The 22,609-nt window shown below is 38.4% G+C and overlaps 1 protein-coding gene across 1 annotated transcript in view; it reads right to left on the reverse strand.

Annotated features, from left to right (window-relative positions):
- Positions 1–22,609, reverse strand: part of blnk (B cell linker) — a 46,421-nt gene extending 23,812 nt beyond the window's left edge. Inside the window, exons 1-3 of the mRNA XM_036574576.1 lie at positions 22,158–22,609; positions 21,566–21,628; positions 2,478–2,524 (exon numbers count right to left, since the gene is read on the reverse strand). Coding sequence (XP_036430469.1) covers positions 2,478–2,524; positions 21,566–21,628; positions 22,158–22,226 — 179 coding nt within the window. The 5' untranslated portion in view covers positions 22,227–22,609. The remainder of the gene's footprint in view (positions 1–2,477; positions 2,525–21,565; positions 21,629–22,157) is intronic.

The following is a 22,609-nucleotide window of genomic DNA, read 5'->3' on the forward strand; positions in this document are numbered from 1 at the left end:
ACTTTACATCTGGTATGTATTTGCATTAATAACAGTTTTTTTATGACAGTTAGTTCGACACTGGTGTATAGGAACATGCTAAGATTTTTAAAATCTAGATCTTAAATATGTTGACGTATTTGATCTACTGTCTGTTTGCTGAGAGGGATCCCCTCACTACCGTAAGCATGTACAGCAATGTAAATATTATTTCACTCAGACACTTCTTATGGCTGTTATCAGCTTCTTCCTTTTTTCATTTTTTAAGTCCATTTATAGCCAACTGCTGGCAACTGATGTGTTTTACACATATAACACCACGTAAACTGGACATTTACACCACCTCCTTGTTTCTACACCCATTGTCGATTTTATCAACTCCACTTACCATGTATGAGCACTTTGCAGTTCTACAATTACAGACTGTAGTCCATCTGTTTCTCTGCATGCTTTGTAAGCCCCCTTTAACCCTGTTCTTCAATGGTAAGGACCCCCACAGGACCACCACAGAGCAGGTATTATTTGGGTGGTGGGTCAGCACTGCAGTGACACTGACCTGGTGGTGGTGTGTTAGTGTGTGTTGCGCTGGTCTGAGTGGATCAGACTCAGCGGTGCTGCTGGAGTTTTTAAACACCTCAGTGTCACTGCTGGACTGAGAATAGTCCAGTCCACCAACTAAAAACATCTGGCCAACAGCGTCCTGTGACCACTGATGAAGGACCAGAGGATGACTAGCACAAACTGTTCAGCAACAGATGAGCTTCTGTCTCTTTAGACTTTCCATCTACAAGGTGGACCAACAAGGTACGTGTGTCCAATAGAGTGGACAGTGAGTGGACATAGTGTTTAAAAACTCCAGCAGCACTGCTGTGTCTGATCCACTCTGCTAGTGCGTATGTGTGTGTTTCAGTCAGAGCCTATTATGCTGTAGTACATGTAGCAACTTTTTTAAAACAATATTTTCCACCAGCATGGGAAAGTCCCTGGAGGGACAAGGGGCTCTAACATACACACATGCACGCACATGTTCAGTTCTGAACAGGCTCATGTAAATACTTCCGATTCCCCTTTAGTTCAAAAAGTTAAATGCAAGAGGAACTTGGTGTGTGAGCTCATAGGTGGGTATCCTAAACCCTTACTTAAGTAAAATCATTTTCACTGAAGTGAAATAAAGAGTAGTGGGTCAAAACTGCTTAAGTGGCAAGTTTCATAGAGAACTACAGTGCAACTTCTTACTACATCCGGTACGTATCATCAAAAGAGCTGAAGTTCGTTAGGCCCAAGTCTCCTCTTTTTTAGGCCCACTTGGTCTAAAATAAAGCGCTAAAATTCTAAAGTCAGAGGTGTGACCAATCACAAAGCAGCACAGATGCCATCACTAATGTAACATAATGAAATCAAACATGCAAAAAAGTAAATAGTAACTAAATTTGAATTATGTAATTTAACTAGGTAACTGAGTAAGAAGTGGTTTACTTTTCTCACAAATAGATAGTACTGCGCAAAAGTCAGAGATCACCCTTCATTTACTTAATATCTAATGAAAATGGTTATTCGTTTGTGTGAGGAAAAAAAAGCAGAAGACACATATTTAACAGAAAAGTACACAAAACAACTAAACAAATAAATATCATTTCAACATTTTTTTAGTATTCAGTGTTTTCACACAGCCTGTTTGACAGCTTCCATTCGTTTTCAGGAGACTTGCTTTCAGAATCTTTGGAAGAACTCTACACGGATATTTTCCCCTCCTCCAAAGTTCAGTCTTAGAAGTTGGTTGCATTTTCTGCTTTTCATGAACGAAGTTATCCTGAACTCATGAGGCCTGGGCTCTGGGGTGGTCAGTCCATTGTTCTGAGAACACCAGCAGCTTCTTTGTTTGATTTGAACATTTTCTTTTCTCAGCAAGGGCTTCTTGAGAGCAACACATCTTTTCAGACTTATAGCGTTGAGTTCTCACAGTAGAAGGATGGATTGAAACCACTGTACATTTTTCCAGCTCTGAAGCATGAATAGAGCTTGATTTTCTTTTCTTCCTCAAAGATGAAAGCTTTAAATACTGTTTATCTGATGGTGACAGTTTTGATGGTCTACGAGGTCTTCTATGGTTGTTAGGCGTCCCATTTTCTCACAACTTTTAATAATTTTTTGATCTCCATTTTTGGAAACTCCTGTTTTTCATGTATTTTCCTTTGACTCTCTACCTCCTTATTAAAGTGGATTACCTTATATCTAATCTCTTCAGAAGATTCAGTAGATAGTATTATTCAGGTGATCTTGTTTCTAATCCTCAAAAATATCTCCTGGAAAATTAATAACTTGTACTTACTGTTTTGACTGGAAATAAAATAAATAAAGGGTGGCCTCTGACTTTTGCACAGTACTGTACTTCAGTAAGGGTAAATGTTTTATGGTTTGTGTGATATTGAAGTCTTTCTATTTATTCATTTGTGTATATCCAGTTAATAGCAAAGAGAAAAGAGGGAAAAGTATCTTACGGTCGATGGATGAGACTGAACTTGTTCAAGTCTGTATCAGAGAGGCTCTGTGGAAACAAGAAGGAGTGAGATTAACGAGAGAAGACAGAAATCTCTCAAACATCTTTCAGTCTAGCCCTGCTTACCTTTCACACTACATTATAAGACTGTTCATAACTATATCTACTTCATAACTGCTCTTTTCCTGACTTTCTTGTCAATTCAGTCAAAGTCATAGTCAACTTTATTGTCATTACTTCTGACCACAGCCATCTTTGGACTCTACACCTGTGAACTCACTTTGGATTTGGTCGTGTGTGGTTCACTACAGTGCTCAATGTCATCGTCAGTGATGTGACCATATAAAAAGCAGTGATAAGAGGGGACTTCAGCTTGACTTACTTCCATGGTTGATATTTACACCAAAATCTACATATTTGCAAATGAATCATGCATTATGTGCACTAGAAGACATTCTTCATTTGTCTGTCTGGCTCCTCCCATTTCGTTCAAGATGCACATTTGTTTCCAATAAACTTAGGGTAATTCCCCTCTACACCACAGATGAATGTCAGAATTAGACAGCCTCAAAGCTCTGAGGACTGTAAAGTCTGGAGAAGACACACAGATTAACAATAAGCCACAAACAACACTATACAATGAACTATATGACCTATAGAGCCTAAACAGTAAACAATGGACAACAGAGTGGAGGAAAATTAAATAATAAAGCAATCAGCCAATGAGGCCACGTGTTATTGCGATTTTATCACAGGGAAGGGAGTTGTAGGCACTTATGTATTATGCACTTGTATTTCATTTTCCTCCATTTTTATAAAAGGGTGTTCAACATAAAATATAATCACACTTTTTAGAAAGTAATTTAAGTTGTAATTGATAATAATCGACATAAACAAGTATTTCACCAAGAAATGTAGATCTATTAGCGTATGATAGCCCTGCCAAGCAACCATGGACCACTGAATAAGGAGAAGAATGTTCAGTCGCCCATCACTGTACAATGCGGTCATTTCTTGTACTTTTTGTCGTATAACAATGAACATGTGATAACATAGCACTGTTTAATGCAGAACAAAAGATGCTATACAAGTACTTTTTAATCATTGATTTTCCACCTGAATTTCTGAATCTGAAATGGCTGCCTGCTCCCTATAGTGCACTACGTAGGAATTTAAATACTGGATCCTGCACCCCAACGGTGCAAAATATAGCTAAGAAATGGTCATTTGGGACTCAGGTACATTCGAACTGGATGAATAACACACTATTTGGCTGTAGAGGCTAGAATTTCTGAAGTTTCGTAGCTAGCTAACACACTAGCTATTTAGGAAGTACAGAGCCGTTTGGGATACAGCCTGGGTTTGATGCTACTTCTGACTGAAACACGACATTTTAAGAGTGTAATCCATTCAAGTGACATTTTTAGACTTTTATACCGCAGTTTTACATCGACTTGTATTGTAATTACTTTAATTCAAGCCTATGATATGAATTATTGAGTTATTTAGGCTGTTGGCTATCTTTTAGCATGTTCGTTAGCTGACCAGCCTAGTTCTAGTTAAGAATATAAATTGCCAGCCCCTCAGTTTAAACAAAAAAAACAGGTTCTTACTTCATCAAAATATTCGGAGGTCCATGCGAGCAGCATTAGAGTCAAATATTATTCCATTAACAGCACAGGGATTTTTTGTGACGTGGCACAGTAATACAGAGTTCAGTTGGTGGGAGGCAGTTAGCTATAGGTGTAGGTATATCATGGATTTACAACAGCTTTGAAGGCAGCTCAGACAATCAAATGTAGAGAAACTGGCCTTTTCTACATTTAGTTACAGCGTAAAAGTAGTCTTGGGAAACTCTCTGAATACAATTGTTTGGTCTTGTTTATTACTTTGCATGTGTATCCTTTCTTTTGCATGACAGCTTGAAGTCTTTCAGGCATGAAATGTCCCAAGTTCCATAAGTGATGCTCAACCAGGCTTGTTGGATCTTCTCTTCTGGATGACCAGAGTGTGGTAGGTTTGTTTTTACGTGAAGTAATAACACAGCTGAAATGATGTATTGTTGAATATGACCATTTTCATATTAACAATTCATTCTGAAAACACAGATGATGGTGGAGGTGTCCTTAGATTACTTTTGAGCACTATATGTTGAGTTAGTCTGCCCTGTGATGGACTGTTGATCTGTCCAAAGTATTTCCTGCCTTCCACCCAATTAGCGCTGGGATAGGCTCCAAACCCCCCCAGGAGGATAAGTTGCTTAGATGACAAATGAACGAATGAATGAATGAATGTTGGGTTAGGTGTGCTACTCTTTATCAACACTAGATGGAGACATATCACAGTTTTAAAATTGTGAGCCTTCAATAAGTAAAAACCTTAAGACTCAAAAGAGGAAGTGGCTCTTTTACTCTTTTCTATACATTCAGTAAGAAGCTTTAGAGCAGTGTTTCCCACCCTTGCTCCTGGAGGCCCACTGTCCAGCACGTTTTAGTGCATTCCCTGCTTTAACTCAGCCACTTTAACTCAATAACGGGCTGTTAATGAGCTGATTAGTTGGATCATGTGTGAAAACACTAAAAAGTGCAGCGAGTGGGCCCGCAGGACCAGGGTTGAGAAACACTGCTTTTAGAACACATTTTAAGTCACTTTCTTACCCCATATTCAACCTCATGTCCTCATGGCACCTTGAAATTATGGAAAATTATACAGCTGCACCTCTGTGATTTTTAATAAATTATCAGCGATCTCTTTGAAGGAAGGAAGTAAGCTCGATTTCCGGGGCAAAAAGCATCATGAAATAATGAACAAAATCTAATTTAAATCATGTCTCCCCACTTGGTTCATTTATCATTTATTTCTGAAAGTCTGATCCTTTCCTCATGCAGCTTCTCTTCATTCTAACCGCATTATGATTGATAGCATAGGGTGTCCAGCCCTGCCCCGGGTGATCCACTGGCCTCAGCTTGGTTTCAGTCTAATGAAACACACCTGACTCTAAAGTTTAGATGCTGCAGAAGACATGGATTGGATCAGATGTGTCAGTTTACTGCTAGAATTAAATTTTACAGGCAATTAGATCTCTGGGACCTCATCTTTGGAGTTATATGCATATTTCTGTGTTGTCCAGTGTTGCATCACACTGTCCCTGAGGTAATGCCACATGTTGCTCACGCTCCTTTAGCCAGAGTCTAATGTTTTTTTGTCAACTTTCCAGGTAAGATATTTTTTAAAGGAGTTTGGCAAAGAGTTAAAATAATAGTTTCACCAAAAAGCTAATGTTGCTAACAGTGGATGAAAATGAATAGCCACTAATTATGACTATATAGAGGCTGTTTACACTTTGCATCAACATGCATTTTAGGTGATCGGATCATGTTCATATGAAAGAATTCAAACTGTACACAGAGTGCAACTGCAAATGGAGATTTATTTGAGTGGAAAGTGTGAATGAAATCTGGCCACGATTCATTCAGATACGATGAGCTGGGCATAAAACACATATTAATGCAAGGTCTATAACAGCTTGTAGAGTCATGCTAATTTGTAGAGACTTGCTTTGGGGTCCATCACTTGGTTCCCAGAGCCATTTATGTTCACTGGATTTCTAGGAAACTGCAGGATGGTGTATGAACCCAGGTGTATGTATGGTGACCCCAGAACTCTAACCATGACTTTAGTAACTCTTTCATAGGTCTTCTTAAAGGTGCCATAGAATGGAAAACTGTATTTACATTGGCTCAGTTGAATAAGGAGAGTTTGGTACATGGAACGGACATACTGTGAACCTCAAACACTGTTGTCTCCTCTTTCAAATACAAATCCTGCATTTACATAAGAGGCTGGTAAAATGGGCCAATTCCAAAATCCTAAACTATTATGAAACAGTCTTGACTTTATATTTACTCTCCCAAAGTTTATATATGACAACAGAACAACACCAAGAAAATGGCAGACTAATGCAGGTGTAGAAATGTCCCAGGGAATGTCAGCACTTTTTATACTCTTTCCAAGAAACCTACAACTTTCTTTCTGAAGGCCCCACCAAGGTAAACGGGCATGGTTATGTTCATTTTTAAACAAGGCTGAAGTTGGCTTCCTGTTCGCCGGCTTCTTAATCGGATGTTGCATCTTAAATGCTACAGCTTGTACAGGTGCCAGAATGTAACTGCAGCACTATTACAGGTGGAATGGAACATTCTCAAAAACGTTTGGCGAATAGGAAACTAGATTCAGGGCACACATCTTTAATAAGATCCTGGACAACATTATTTCAGGGCGGTTAGTTTGTTCTGCACGTTTAACTCTGGACAGTTTCTCAATCCATAGACAGTATCAGGCATCACTGAGGCTTTGCTCAGTGATTGACAAAGAAAAGACTGAAAAGACGAGCAGTTCCAACTTTATTAGCATCATAACCTCAACTACATCCTGTAAGGACCAGTCATGCTGTGTGATTTTATCCACTTTTTGATGGCGGAAACCAGATCATCTTACACTGAAAGTTTCATAGAGAGCAAACAACTTCAATTTACTTAAAGCAAGTAGCTAACATATTAAACATTAGCTACTAGCAAGCTCCAAGTAACTAGCATATCTAACTAAACAGTATGACAACGTAACTTATTTATATAGAGGTTTATTTTATTTTCTTTACATCGTCTCAACATTTCATGATGAATGGACTAATAGAAATGCTCAAAAATCAAATATCTTTAAATTAACTTACATTAAACATAACTAAAGTTTTTGACTTATCCCTTAAAGTTACTAGTTTGGAGATACATGCTTTTCTTTGGTCAGCAACAATGTGGTGATTTGATGAAGATCTAAGGGGATGGACAGTGTTGGGCAAAATACTTTGAAAATGTAGTGATGGATGTAGGGAATACATTTAGAATACATCTTAATAAGGCACATGGTCATATTTTTTTACTTAATTCATGCTGTTCCTCGCTGTTGCTGGTTGGTAGTTTTCTTCCTGTAATTCTTCTCCTAATATGTTTAATGAAAAATTTGCCCCCACAGCTCTCACTGCTGCTCCCACAATTCCCAAGCAGAACTTTAAAAGTCAGCCTCAAAAGTGCTAACACTGACATTAATAACTGATCATTACATTGATTTATCAGTCTACTCAGGCTTTAGCAGAGCTCAGTAACACTGAGATTAATAACTGATCATCACACTGATTCATCAGTCTACTCAGGCTTTAATTAATAGCTGATCTATCAGAAACTTTAACGTTTGTAAAGAAGCCATTAATTTAGTTCCTCTTTGGAGTTTGTCCACTGAGTATGTTTACTGCAGGCCATGTGCTGATTTTAAAATGTTTAATAAACATGCACTGATGGTGTTTCTTTTGAGGATTGTATGATTATTTATTTAGTTGGTAGGTATTCTGAAAGTGTTCTCCTATAAATATAAAAAGAAACTGTATTCTGAATACAAAATGTAACTTAGACTGAATACTGACACTTAATTTCTACATTCAGAATACATTCCCAATACTTTTATTCCATCTTATCTCAACCCTGCCCACAGAAACAAGGCACTTTCTTCTAGCTAGCATGTTTGCTCAAGCCTTGGTCAAGGCATTCCTTTAAGGACACACACAAACCCAAGTGAACAGAGACCTAGAGAGAAAGAAGACAGGCAAAAGCACAGAGAGAATGAAATGTGTGACAGAACAGAGCTACTGTCTCTGTGTGTGTCTGCTTTTTTATTGACTTCAAATACAAAGGCTTGAAGACAGTGACAGTGGCAGAGCCTATGATGATTTAGGGTGTTCAGCTAAGGACATATCAACTAAAAGTACATGAGTACAATAGTCCTATAAGATATAAATGTTTGTCATGCACTGATATTAATGAACTGGCACTGTTATTCTCACCAGAGAACTACTAATTTTTTTTAACATCTTCATCTATTTGACAGGGATCTTCTTTGAACTTCAAATGATGACTGCTTTTTTCCTACATGTGCGGGCCTGGCTTCCTCTTTTCTACGCTCAAATAAAAGATCAACTTGCCTTCATATTATAAAGCATATCTCTAAAGAATCAGCAGGAAAACAGTGTTGTGAGTTTTTCTCTCAAATCTAGTGTTTTTGTCATTTAAGTACCTGTTCCAAACAGACTAATCATACCCACACGACAGCATTCACAGACGAGAAAGTGTCAGAAAGTAAAGATGAGTCTGGCAGCTTCGGCCATGGGGACCGTACACGGCCTGCATAATGTATAGGGAGAGGAAGCAGAGCTTGGATCGAAGAAACAGACTAGATTGTTTGAACTTTCTTTTCAGTCCTTCTAGGATCAACATAACCCACCAAAAGAAATCCCGAAACAGTCAGTGGTGCATTCTGGGAATCAGCCAAACAACTGAACACCTAAACAAGGTGTTTTCTTCTGAACATGAGCTGGTAAAGCCACTGACAGGTGTTATTTTGATGGGGCGTTTGTGATAACTCAGGCTTTGTTGAATTAGTTTGGCTGGAACAATGCACTGGTGCAGCATGTTTATGCTTTCCCTTGATTCCCTCCTCCTCTCCACGCTCAGGCAGGGACCAAGGGAAAATCTCCCACACCTGACTAAAAATCAAGCTTAGCCTTTTGACACGGAATAAAATATCAAATATTTCAGCCGGGCGCCTCCGTGGATCTCGAGAGCCGCTGTGAATTATTTATGTAGAGTTTCTCCAGAAGCCAGAGCGAGACATGAGCCACCCCAGCGGCCTGGAAGCCCCACCTGCATATTAAAGATGAGCGCTAACCCCCCAAAAGCAGGCCATTCTGAGTCCCTCAGCCCCACGCTGAGCACGCAGGCGGCTCCGGCAACTCGCACCAAGAGATTTGAAAGAAGGATTGACCAAGACCGCTGACTTTCACCTGCCTTTCCTCTATAAAGAAATACAAGCCTGCAGAGGGACCAGAAAAAAATGCTGCCGAGCAGGGGTGGGCGGATCAATAACCTCCTGAAGTATCAATAATTCTGATCCAAATGATTCATTTTTTGACCCACAAATAAAATTATTGACAGTAGGTGTTTTATTTAGGCAATTAACTGAATGTCCATTCATTTGAAGGGCCCATATCATGGACAATTAAACTTCTTTCAATTTTTTAAAGTTTCAAAATGCACCATTCAGTTCCCAGTCCACACAGTCCATAAATGGAGAATAAGCTGGAAAAAGAGCCTGCTTTGAACGCATATCTGCCTGTTTAGCCTGCAGCAGTTTAGCCTCACAGGTTTATGCTGATGTCATAAAGAGTGTTTCAGCCCAGACTGCTGTTTGGATGAGGTGCAGTAGCCATTGAGGGTAGCCAATGAGAATAGAGCTCATTCAAATATATTGGCCTTAAAGGCTCAGCCTGTTTAATTCTAAGGGATAAAGAGAGGTTGGAAAAAGGTCATCTAAGAATATTTTATGACTGTTTCTCATACATACAACCACATAAATGTTAAAAGTGGACCTCAAGGGTAAATATCAAAGTGCTAGAAAAATATAGGATACAGACCCTTTAACCTCTCAAAATTCCAGGATTATTACATAGTAAGCCTTGTTATTCAGAACCGTCGGGGACTGGCTGAGCTACCCCTAGGTTTTAAAAGTGTGTAATAAAACTTTGGGCCGGCTGGCGGGCCCTGGCCATTTAAAGGGTTACTTATTTATGTATATGCCACTAATATTTTATTGATTCTTGAAAAAACAACAACAAATCAACAAAAAATGTGAGGAATAGGGACTAATTCTCCTTCTGCCCTCTCCTTCCAGTCTTCATATACACAAAGGCACAAACAGTGTTGCAGAGTGAATGATCTGTGGTAATGACAGATCACTTATTTATTTCATTCCACCAAATCAGACAAGCTCAAACTTGTTTTGGGTGGCCATAGTGTAAAGTTTTTGGTGGACTGGGGGCCAAAAAGACAGTATAAAGGAGCCAAAAGTGAGCACTAAGCTAGAAAGCTAGAAACTCATTAGCCTCATGTTTTTGCACGTGGCCAGTGTACGTGGAGAGCCTTGTAGCATGTTTGCTTTTCTATATTGCATTCTATACATATCACAGTGGTTTCTTTACATATGAGCCATGTTGCCTCGCCTTCAAACTCAGACAAAGCTTTTTCGGGGGGCAAAATCAAATGCCCTTGTGGGATAAAGTTGTTCTTTGGACCCCTGCACTAAATAGTACATACAAATAAATGTGATACATAGATACATATCGTTAAAAAAAACAAAAAAAAAACAAACAAAAAAAAACTGTCTCCATTTTTGATTTTTGGGTTTTTGTTTTTCTACATGATTTTAAAATGGCGGCTGTCCTTTACATTGTGTGAACATTTCACGATGAATAGACCAATAGAAATTTGCCAAAATGACTTTGAATAAAACAAGTTAACATTAATTTCCATTAAGAATGTTTTTGCCTTGTCCTGTAAAGTTACTATTTTGGAGATACATGTTTTGGACAGTGATGATATGGTAACTATACAGGTTCATTCTTTCCTGAAACTGGGAAATAGACCTAAGTATAAGTTCTGATTCTTATTGACATTAGAAACCAAGTACCATTGGTTGTTAAGGTTCTTAAACAAAGAATAAAATGTACTTACTGGACAACCTACAACCCACCGTGTATATTAACTTATAGGCTTTTTTGTCTCTGACTTGTCTTGTAAATTTTTTTTTTGAGTGTTTTATAATGTGCACTAACTCAAACTCAGCACTAAATCAGTACATCAGTTTGTGTTTGATTTAGCCAATTGACATTGGCTTTGGCTGGATTCATTCAGAGTGAGCAGTTTACTCAGGGTGCTAATGCATGATCATCTTCTGTAAATTCCCTCAAAGAGTCAGAAATCTGTTGGTACAGAATGTAATCGGAATGTAATGTACTGCATAACTATGTAATGAATAATGTAATTATCTAATTTCATTTGAACAGTGCAACAAAATGACTAGAACTACTTTGTCTTACAATGCCCTGCATGTATCTCTATCACCACCACTGTGAACATTTCAGACTCAGGAGTGCATTTCACATGAAACTACTCTGAATGACTTTGTGTACATCTTAATGATTTCATTATGGGAATTTTGGGAAATTGGTGGAATTCCCCTTTAAGACATGGCCTTGAAGAGTACTTTTTAGATTCTCGATCTCAAATGGTTATAGTCTTGGACACGACAAAGGTGCCACTATGTTCTAAAAAACGATTCAGAAGCAAGAAATCATTTTAGCAAATGATTAGTTTCTAAATGAATCGTTTAAAAGAACTCAAATGCTCTCCACTATAAATAAGAACCACAGTATGCTTCCCCTCCCTATAACACCACTAATCATGTATATGCTTTTGATTCGTCTAACTTCACTGAAGAGCCATATGTTTGACATGACACCATGATCTGCGAGTAATTCAGCAAACGCTGTGCAATTTGGTGAGGTATGCATCATGTTTCACCAATGGCTCAAATCCAAATGAGCTACTCAGTGAGGATTTACTCTCCGCCTGTGCTCACCTAGTCCCGGGCAATGTTATTTTAATCTACTGACTCATTTGCCAGGCGCCCCAGAATAGGAGCAGATGGTTAAACGCATAAACGGCACTTGAATATGCAAACTCATTCGTCGCGTGTCGTTCTTAGCTCCCACTGAGTGTGACATTATGTACAGTGTGGAGATGACTAGCGTGGAGAGCTTATATCTTCTCTGGTTCACATGCTCAGAGTAGATATAGGAGACATACCGCTGAGTTCTCTTTAAAGAAGAACTTTTGACCCTATTCTGTATTTATCTCGAGCCCTGCCTTTGACTATTAAAAGCAGGAGAAAGCCGGCGTCCGCAGTGTGAACCATACAAACGCAGTATGTGTTTCTGGTACGCACACACAAACATGCTTTTATAGATTTTTAGAGATATATGTGAAAGAGAAGCTGATGAAAAATTCAGAAATGAGGGAAATGCAGCCTGGCCCAGGCCAGCACTCTCAATCAATGCCAGTCTGATCTGCTTGATTCATGTTTGCTTGTATTTTACACAAGGTTTACTTATTCACATATCAAAGGAAAGCTGTTTAAACTTTCATAGTCAGAATTGATTTACCCCCACGTGGTCCACGGTGACCTTATTATGGAATGATGAAACTAAAGCTGCAATGACTGAAAGATAATTTGGAGTATAATACTTCAAAACAGTCTTGAAATGTTCATACGCAACACACTTTTGCACAGCCCCATGCACAAAAGTAATACATTTAGATGTTCTTGTGTTTGCCTGAAGCTTCTCCTTACATCTTCTTACATCACGCTTTATATCAACACAAAACTGCAGAAACTGCATTCGTAAAACACCTGAGATTAAAAGCATCTGTGATTTTTACTTTAGAGGGAAAATACAGTAAACCAACAGCATTATCAGGGATAGTACCAGAGATGTGCCAATATCCCAATATATCCCCACATATTTCCACTCCAGCCTTCTCAGTTCACACATTTAAGCTCTAGCTTTTATGCTGTTTTCCTAACTGAAGCTGAGAATTATGTAGAGACTGTAAATAACAACCATTAACAACAAACAGCTCATTATCAGTTACAAGCTGTACTGTAATAGCTTTCCTTATTAGGATGTAATCATGGTAAGAGGGTGTGGCTGGCTGAGTGTACCCAGCTAGAACCCTTAACAAAAAGGGTTCTGTATTGTACCGAAAAATGGTTTGACACCTTTTTAGAGGGTTTATAGAGACATTTAAAAAAGGTTCTTTACAGAACCATGTACACATTTTACCTTGCAAAGAACCTTTTGTGCTTTCAAATGGTGCTTTGAATGTACATGGTTCTATACAACCTACAACCTTCTATACAATTGCCTTTACTAAAGAACCCCTGAAGAACCATTTTTTGAGTCACCAAACTGTAGATATCATGTCTGGTGCAAAAAAGCATGTTCCTCCTTAGACTTCCATTAAAAATGACCGACCTTTTCTGATAAGCAGACTTTTCAGCCCTGATTTTTAAGTATATATCATTGCTGTCTAAAGAAAAACATTTATCTCCATTTTTGTCAATTTTTAGTTTTCTGCATCATTTGAACACAGCGGCTGCCCTTTACGTTGTGTGAAAATTTCATGATGGATGGACCGATAGCAATGCTCTAAAATTACTTGGAATAAAATATCTTCACATCGACTTACATTAAAAGTTAACGTTTTTGCCTCTCTTCTATAAAGTTACCATTTTGGAGATACTTGTTTTTCTTTGGACAACAATGATATGCATATTAGTTAATTCTTTTTTGTTTCTTTTGTTTTCACTTAGAGCATGAAAAAGTAGTTTTTTCCTAGTCTCATGGCTTTTACGTTATTGCATATGCATGAGTGAGGACCACCGACTTGAAGATGGTGTCATCAGCCAAACAGCATTGTTAACACACCAATTCTCTGCGTTTAGACTTGGTAATGTGATCAGTCACATGAAATTTACTCATGTAATTGGTTCAAGTTTTGGTGCAAAAGAAAGTCCCCATGAAATAAAGCTTGCAGGATTCAGGACAGGTACTTCTGTACAGCAGCGAATTTCACTGATTCCACTGAAAAGGTGTTAATGCTAATGACTTTCTCTAGGTAATTTTGTAGACATCTGCTCATCCAAAGTTCCCTCAGAAGTTAAGGGTGTTATGGGTATTAAGGGTATTAAAGGGTATTAAAGAGCATTAGTGAGGTCAGGTACTGATGTTGGATGATGAATTCTGGATCACAAATGCCAGTCCAACTCATTCCCAAGGTATTTGATGATGCCTGTGAGCTTTATAGCCCTCTAGCAGATGCTTTGCATTGGGCATGGTGACCACTGGAAAGTATACAAGCTATGTGTGCACAGTTGACCATGTGTGTCAGCAACAGGTGCACCTTAATGTAGGTCCATTCACTAATTAGAACAAGTGTATGGATACTTTTGTACATACAGTGTACCTCCATGGATATATCCATAAATAAATGAGAACCTCAAAGACATCGACACTCCTTTTACATGCATACATACACTTGTATACGCTCCTTATACTTGAATACTTGTATAAGTATTATAGGCAGTAGTCTCCAAAACAATATAAAATTATATCTAAAGCCTGGAGCTCCACTCAGCTGCAGCCACGCTGTACAAATGTGAAGAGAATGTAGGACAACAGTGAATCTTCCCTGGAGTGGCCATCCTGCTGCAGGCTCTTAAATAGTAAGGCATAAAATCATCAATCTCAAACAGCAAGGCATAAAATCAACAAAGAAAAGCTCTAGAAAAATGTCCAGGGATCTATATGCCTCTGCCAGCTCAGTGTACATGACTTTCAGAAAGGCTGCCCACTGCTGAGAACATGAACGCTTGTTTGAAGTTGGTGGATAATCAATCAAAAGCGGAACTTTTTGGATGACAAGGCCCTCTGGTGTTTATTAAAAAAACTGAACACAATTAACAGCAACAACTGTAGTCACTGCTGAATAAAAGATGAGCACAAGCAGGTAAACATTGTACAGGGGGACGTGAGGATGTCTGTCCAGCTGAGCGAATACTCAGTGCAATTATGTAATACAGCAAGACAGTGAAGTCAGTTCATATCTGGGTGGACAAAATGTTTTCGAATGGCCTAAAATTCATCAACAAAAGAGCTGTATCTCTTATGGATTCTATGGCAGGACCTGCGAGGAAGAGTTCATGAGTAAAAAGAAAGAGTTTAGAAAGCTCTGCTAGAAAGCGGGCCACAAATCCTCTATGGTGTTGGGAGAGGCAATCAATAAGTACATTGAGGAGTTTAGATGTAGTCAAGCAGTGCTGCGGATATAATGAGGTACGTGGGCAATTACTGTCTGACCAGCATTTTTTTTAGTAACTTTCTGTAAGTAGGCCGCTTAATCAGCTAAATGTTACATACAGGTCTTTGCAGCTTAAAGGACCCATATCCTATATTTGTATTGCATTTTTTCTCCATATTCCACTTATAACATTTGTATGGTTTCATGTAAAAAAAAAAAGCAATCACATTCCTTTTTACATGACCATTTTCTATGCTCTATTCATCTTATAGAATAAAAAACAGGGACTTTAAGACAGTTGTGTAATTCTAACAAAACACCTGGTATATATAATAACAATTCTCAATATAAAATAGCAAAGAATTTCACCATCTACAGTACATAATATCATTAAAAAATTCAGAGAATCCAGAGAAATCTCTCTATGCAAGGGACAAGGCTGAAGATCAGTACTGGCTGACTGTAATGTTCGGGCCTTGAGGTGGCATTGCATTAAAAACAGACTTGATTTTGTCATGGAAATCACTGCATGGGCTCAACAACACTTCTGAAAACCACTGTCTGTGAAAACAGTTCGTCGCTGCATCCACAAATGCAAGTTAAAACTCTACCATGAAAAGAAGAAATCATATATAGAGAGGATCCAGAAACGCTGCCGGCTTCTCTGGGCCCAAGCTCATTTAAGATGGACTGAAGTGAAGTAGAAATGTGTTCTGTAGTCTGACGAACCAAAATTTGAAATTCTTTTTGGAAATGATGGACGCCGCATCCTCTAGGCTAAAGAGAAGAGGGACCGTCTAGCTTGTAGTTAGCACACAGTTCAAAAGCAAGTATCAGTGATGGTATAGGGGTGCATTAGTGCACATAGTATGAGTGACTTTCACATCTGTGAAGGCACCAATAATGCTGAATAATATGTACAGGTTTTGGAGCAACATATGCTGCTAAACTGGTCTGCCTGCAGCTCAGACCTGTCCCTCATTGAAAACATGTGGCGCATTATTATTATTATAATTATTATTATTATTATCATTATTAAAAGAAGAGGTGATGCAACACAGTGGTAAACATGCCCCTGTCCTAACTTTTTTGGAACATGTTGCTGGCATTATATTCAAAATGGGTATATATTAAAAAAAATTCTCAGTTTCAACATTTGATATGTTGTCTTTGTAGTATTGTCAATTAAATATAGGGTTTAAATGATTTATACATGATTGCATTCTGTTTTCATTTAGATTTTGCACAGCGTCAAACTTTTTTGGAAATGAGGTTGTGTTTGTGCATATAAATATATGTATATAAATAAATAAACAAATGTTTATATACATACATACATACATACATATATACATATATGTATATATACAGACACCGATCAGGCATAACATTATGACCACCTCCTTGTCTCTACACTCATTGTCCATTTTATCAGTTCCACTTACTACATAGGTGCACTTTGTAGTTCTACAATTACAGACTGTAGTCTATCTGTTTCTCTGCATACTTTGTTAGCCACTCAGACCAGCGCAGCACACACTAACACACCACCACCATGTCAGTGTTACCGCAGTGCTGAGAATGATCCACCACCCAAATAGTACCTGCTCTGTGAGGGTCCATGGGGGTCCTAACCACTGAAGAACAGGGTAAAAGGGGGCTAACAAAGTATGCAGAAAAACAGATGGACTACAGTCTGCAATTGTAGAACTACAAAGTGCACCTATATAGTAAGTAGAAACAAGGAGGTGGTCAAAATGTTATGCCTGATCAGTGTACACATATATATATATATATATATATATATATATATATATATATATATATATATATATATGCAGTCAAAAATTATTAGAATAATTTTTTTAACTTACATTAAAAATTAAGAAGTTTTTTTTCTTCTCCTGTAAAGTTACTTTTTTTGGGACATAAGGCTTCATTCTGACTGGCTGTCCTGTATTGCAGTCCAGGCTAAAACACTCTTTATAACTTCAGTGTGAACTGGGCAGAGCTAAATAAAGATGGATGAATGGATAAATGTAAATGCTTTGGCTTTTTGACATTACAAAAACAATGAATTCAAAACAAACTAATTTATATTTATCTTAGAAATAAGCTTTAAGCACTTAAACATAAGCCTTTAGATCAACATTTCTTTAAAATTATTTAATGATTACATTTAATGATGTGCCCAAACTTTTGATTGGTATTGTATGCTGACAGTTCTGACTTTAGTCCTGGTGAGTGGAGAACAGAACTCATTTGATATTCATTAATGGTTGTGTATTTCTTAAAAGAAAGAGGAAAAGCTGGGCCACAAATATCTTTATACAGTTTCAAAGAGCTCTTATCTTATTGCATTGTGATTAAAAATTCATAGGAATCTGTATAAGCCATCTTGTATTGAACAAAATATGCTTGTTGCATAGATGCTTTAGCAGTAACACAAATAAAGCTTTGTTTGCTTAAAGGAAAGGTCTGCAATGTTTAAGACTTTTACTAGCTAATGCTTCTGCTTCTGGTGAGAAGAGCCAAGTTCACTGAAAGGAAGCCTCCACAGTGCTTAAGAGACACGTTATAATGACTTTTAGTGGCTTAACACTTCCTAATTTCACTTTACATACTATGCTATATTCTCAGCTTGTTTTGAGCGACTGACCACCAGACTGACCAGTATATGCTTGAATAAATCTTTTTGCTAAATGTCTTGCTAAATAAAGCATGTCATGGGACAGGATGTCCTCATCTGTGATCTCATCATAAAACACGATTTGCACATTTCCTATTGAAGGAAGTCCCTTCATTCTGTAACATCACTTCTGTAATTGTGTACATTTACTTTCTCATCTTTTTTTATTATAATTCATGTCATCACTGTAACGGCAGTTTCAACTGACAAAACCTCTCGATCTAATGCCTACCGCCTTGAACATTAAATGGACAAAAGAGGTGGATAGAATAGCTGTTGACAAGATTAATTAAAGATTAGTGCCAAAACTTTATGGCTTTTTTTCTATTGAAATATACACCGATCAGCCATAACATTAAAACCACTGCATGGTTTCTATACTTATTATCCATTTTATCAGCTCCACTTACCATATATGTACACTTTGTAGTTCTATAGTTACAGACTGTGGTCTGTAGACTGTAGTAATCTGTTTCTCTGCATACTTTGTTAGCCCCCTTTTACCCTGTTCTTCAATGGTCAAGACCCCCACAGGAGCACCACAGAGCAGGTATTATTTGGGTGGCGGGTCACTCTCAGCACTTCAGTGACACTGATGTGGTGGTGGCGTGTTAGTGTGTGTGTTAGAGCAGGGGTGCACAACTCTGGTCCTGGAGGGGCCAGTGTCCAGCACAGTTTGGTAGTTTCCCTACTCAAACACCCATTACACTTGGCAATTAACAGATGAGTTGAGTCGGGTGTGTTTGAGCTGGTAAATCAGCAAGTTGGGTTGGATGCCAGCCATCCAGGACCGGAGTTGTGTACCCTTGGTCTAGAGGATGACTAATACAAGATGTGCACCGACAGAGGAGCTACTGTCTCTGACTTGGTACATGGTGGACCTACATAGTGTGTCTAATAAAGAGGACAGTGACTGGACACAGTGTTTAAAAACTCCTGCAACACTGCTGTACAACACTGCTCTAATCCACTTTTACCAGCACTACCACCACACTAACACGCCACCACCACGTCAGTGTCACTGCAGTGCTGAGAATGATCCACCCCCTAAATAATACCCCCTCTGTGGTGGTCCTGTGATGGTCCTGACCATTAAGGAATAGGGTAGAACTACAAACTGCACCTATATAGTAAGTGGAACTGATAAAAGAAACAATCATTTTTCTTCCTTAGTTATAGTTTCATGTTTAGTCGTCATGAGATCTTTTCACATTGAGTGGATTTTCACAGATGACAAGGACTGATGTGACACACTGAAACTTTTGCTCTGATGCATGTTTGTCTACGAGAGTTGGTTCACTTTACTGAGACACTGAGTTACTGACTGACTGCCTGGCGACCATTGTTGAAATATGTATATGCAAGCATTGGCCAAGACGAGCAGCAGATGTGCACCTTTATATACACCATTAAATGCTGCCCTAATACCACCAACACCACCAAGACAAGGCTAACAAATAATGGAAGAAAGCAGGATCGCATTCACTGAAATACATCAGGGGTCTTATGAAAACCTAATAACATGTGAAATTACATGGTGCTGAGCACAATTTGAGCACAAGCTGTGTCTGACTTCAGTTGGAATTGTTCCTTCATCTTGCTGTGTAAGCAGCTTCATTTAGCTATTTTTAACTGTTCCAGTAACAATATGAGGATACAGTCACGAAGCACTAGTATGGTGATTGTACAGAGTAAAGAGTTCATGTTACCATTAGCTAGCTCAGAAGCAAGAATGCCTACACTATTAGCATGCGTGCTACGAGCCTGAGAACAGGTGGTTTTGCTTATATTTTTACATTTCCAAGAGAAAATGTACATTTTGCTTGACTCTACACTTGGTAACTAAGTAAACGTAGACATTTGTGTGAGTGTGTGTGAAAGCAGAAATCATCTTAGAGTCTGACAGATAAGTTATATTACTATGCTAATAACATTCAGTTACTAGCATATATTTTAGAACCAGCAAGAGAGCTAACTAATTTAATTATGACAAAGTAGTACACATACCCAATGTCGGAATTATGAAATTAATTATCAAACGAGAGTGCAGATTTATCCTGTACTGCTCTTCTGCTAGCACTGGATCATGACTGTGTAGCGTAGTGCGCTGAATGCCACTGCTATTAAAATATGGTGCCTTTGTGCTGCAAGTCATATTTAAAGCTTGAAGCAGTCATTTATAAATCAAATTTCACTTGGGTTTTTGGACCATGCCATGTGTCTTTACATCACAGGCTCAAAAAGAAGGTCTGGCTCGTTTAGGTGTCAAATGCAAAATCAACAATATACTGATGAAGAAATGATGTCAATAACAGACAATTCATTTGTCTTTACATGTTTCACCGAGTTTTGAGTTTTTTTTTAATACTCTTTCAGCATGCTCGCAATCATCACATCCATCCACTCGGGGAGGCGCAACCAACAGTACAAAACGTTTTCCTCACATTGCGTGCAATTACACATCCCAAATCCCCAAATTGTACACAGTGCAGCTTTAAATTACTTTACAGAACAGAAAGTGGTAACATTTGGGCTTCCACAAGACACTACAGACATGTGACCAAAAATGTTAACTTGCTATCCAGTTTTCAAAGTTTTTGAAAGTTTATCACTGACTCACATAGAAGTTTGAAGCACTGCCTGAGCCAAACCAAAAAGCAAAAACATGCTTCTTGTGTGTGTAAAATTAGACTCAATGTAAAAAGGCCTTGGGCTTTGTCACCCCCTTTAGAGCAACTGGAAACTTAGATGTACTCAATGTGTTATTACAAAATACTTGTTTTAAATAATGTGAATATTGATATTTAGTGACAACTTTGTTCTGATTTTTCGATTTTCAAAACTGCTTATTGTGTTAACCCTAAACATGTCCTTAACCTTAAGATCAATTTCTGTCATGTTGTGTATTTAAATCTGCAGACATCATTAAAAGCTTCTGCTCACAAATGGCAACAAAGCTCACAAACAGTATGTGCCATGGAAAGTTTTATATATTAATCTAAAGGGACTGGGAGCAGGGAATTGCCATTTTTCTGAAATGTAACTACGTGCCTTAGGGAAGATGTAGTGGAGGAAAATTTATCATTCAAAATGCAGTGGAATAGAACAGTCTAGTTAAGTCTTTGGGGACCAGACAGTTCATATGTTTTGGTCAATCCAGCTTCTGGCACATCTGTATCAGGTGTTCAGTGTTTTTGATTGCTTGGTTTGGGGAGATAAAAGGCGTAGCATTGTACCAGTTAGCATTATGTCATTATTAGCCATGCCAGCATGTGTAGTCCTCCAAGTACAGTAACTAAATCATTATTATCTTCCAGTGACACTGATATTACACTGGAAAAGTGGTACACTGTATTTGCAATTTCCACCTGACTAACATATGAACAATATCAACATTGTTAACACAAATATTGCCAAAAGTAAGTGACCCGAAGGACAGAATTGGGTTGATATATTTTATCCATGCTGAAATAAAGTTCACATTTCAATCAAGTAAATTCAATGCATCACTTTTTTCTTTGTAGATCATGCAAGTAACCTTGGAGGTGAAAAGGAAAGAACAGTCAAAATAATTACTGATCACCAGAAATTCCTACCTACCAGAAACCAGCGGCCATCAATCTTCATTTTCTGCACTGTCATGGCACATTCTCTCATCTTATTCTGCGAGAAACAGGCACAGCATTTCATTTCTACATTAACCACACGCACTGTACATCGAAAGCAGTTCACATTTGGTGACAAGTCATGGGAATCTTCACCCTGACGACAGATCTTTCTTTCATGAGACTGAAATGAACTTCACCACCTTTTCTGCTAATTTGAAGATCATTTTGCACTTCTAAGTGAATTGTAAACAATTCCAGTTCACTCCAGTGTTTGTCAGCCTAATCACCACCTGCTGAATCTGTAGTGTTTATTCATTTACCACTGACAATAATTTCAAAGCTTTTTCCAGAAAATCTGTTCACACACTTAGAGTAGAAGCCAATGTGGAGGTGAATAACCTTTTTAATAAGTGTGTTTTGAGTCAGTTGTCTTTCTGTTCTTTAATAAGTACAGTGAAATTATGATCTGTGCTAATCGTCCGAATGCTACAGATGTGGCAGATAGAGGTTAGTACAGAAAACACTGGAGTATCCCTTTAAGCCCAGTACAGACGACTTCTTGGAGAACTTTTCTGCCCACTTACCTGAGACAGGTAGCTAGCCACCTGTGCTGGACTCCACTCCTCAAACTGCTCCCTGGTTGGCAGGCTCATCTCGGCCTCAGCTACTCCACAGAGAGATTACAAACTGCTCTGAAAGGAACTGCTGGACCGGAGGGGTTTTACTGTAAGTATGCTGCAACCAAGCTTTACAGAACGTGGGAAGTGTGGGAAGTTCCTCTTACCCCTGTGATTGTCTCTCTAACTAACTCTCTCTCTTTATGGTAAGTGGTTCCCAAATCTGCTCCTGGAGTTGCCCTGGCTTACACAATTTACTATTTTCCTATACATTAAGAAAGAACATGTTGACCACAAGCATTATATTCTAGGTGACCTTCACACACTTCTTCATTAAAGACCCTCTGCTGTTTGGGTCGACTAAGCCTGAGCTAAGTCATTCACATTTCTAGTGTTTCTTCATGTGATTTGGCAGAACG

The sequence above is a fragment of the Colossoma macropomum genome, unplaced genomic scaffold (assembly GCF_904425465.1).
Source record: "Colossoma macropomum unplaced genomic scaffold, Colossoma_macropomum, whole genome shotgun sequence".
In the NCBI taxonomy this organism is placed as follows: domain Eukaryota; kingdom Metazoa; phylum Chordata; class Actinopteri; order Characiformes; family Serrasalmidae; genus Colossoma; species Colossoma macropomum.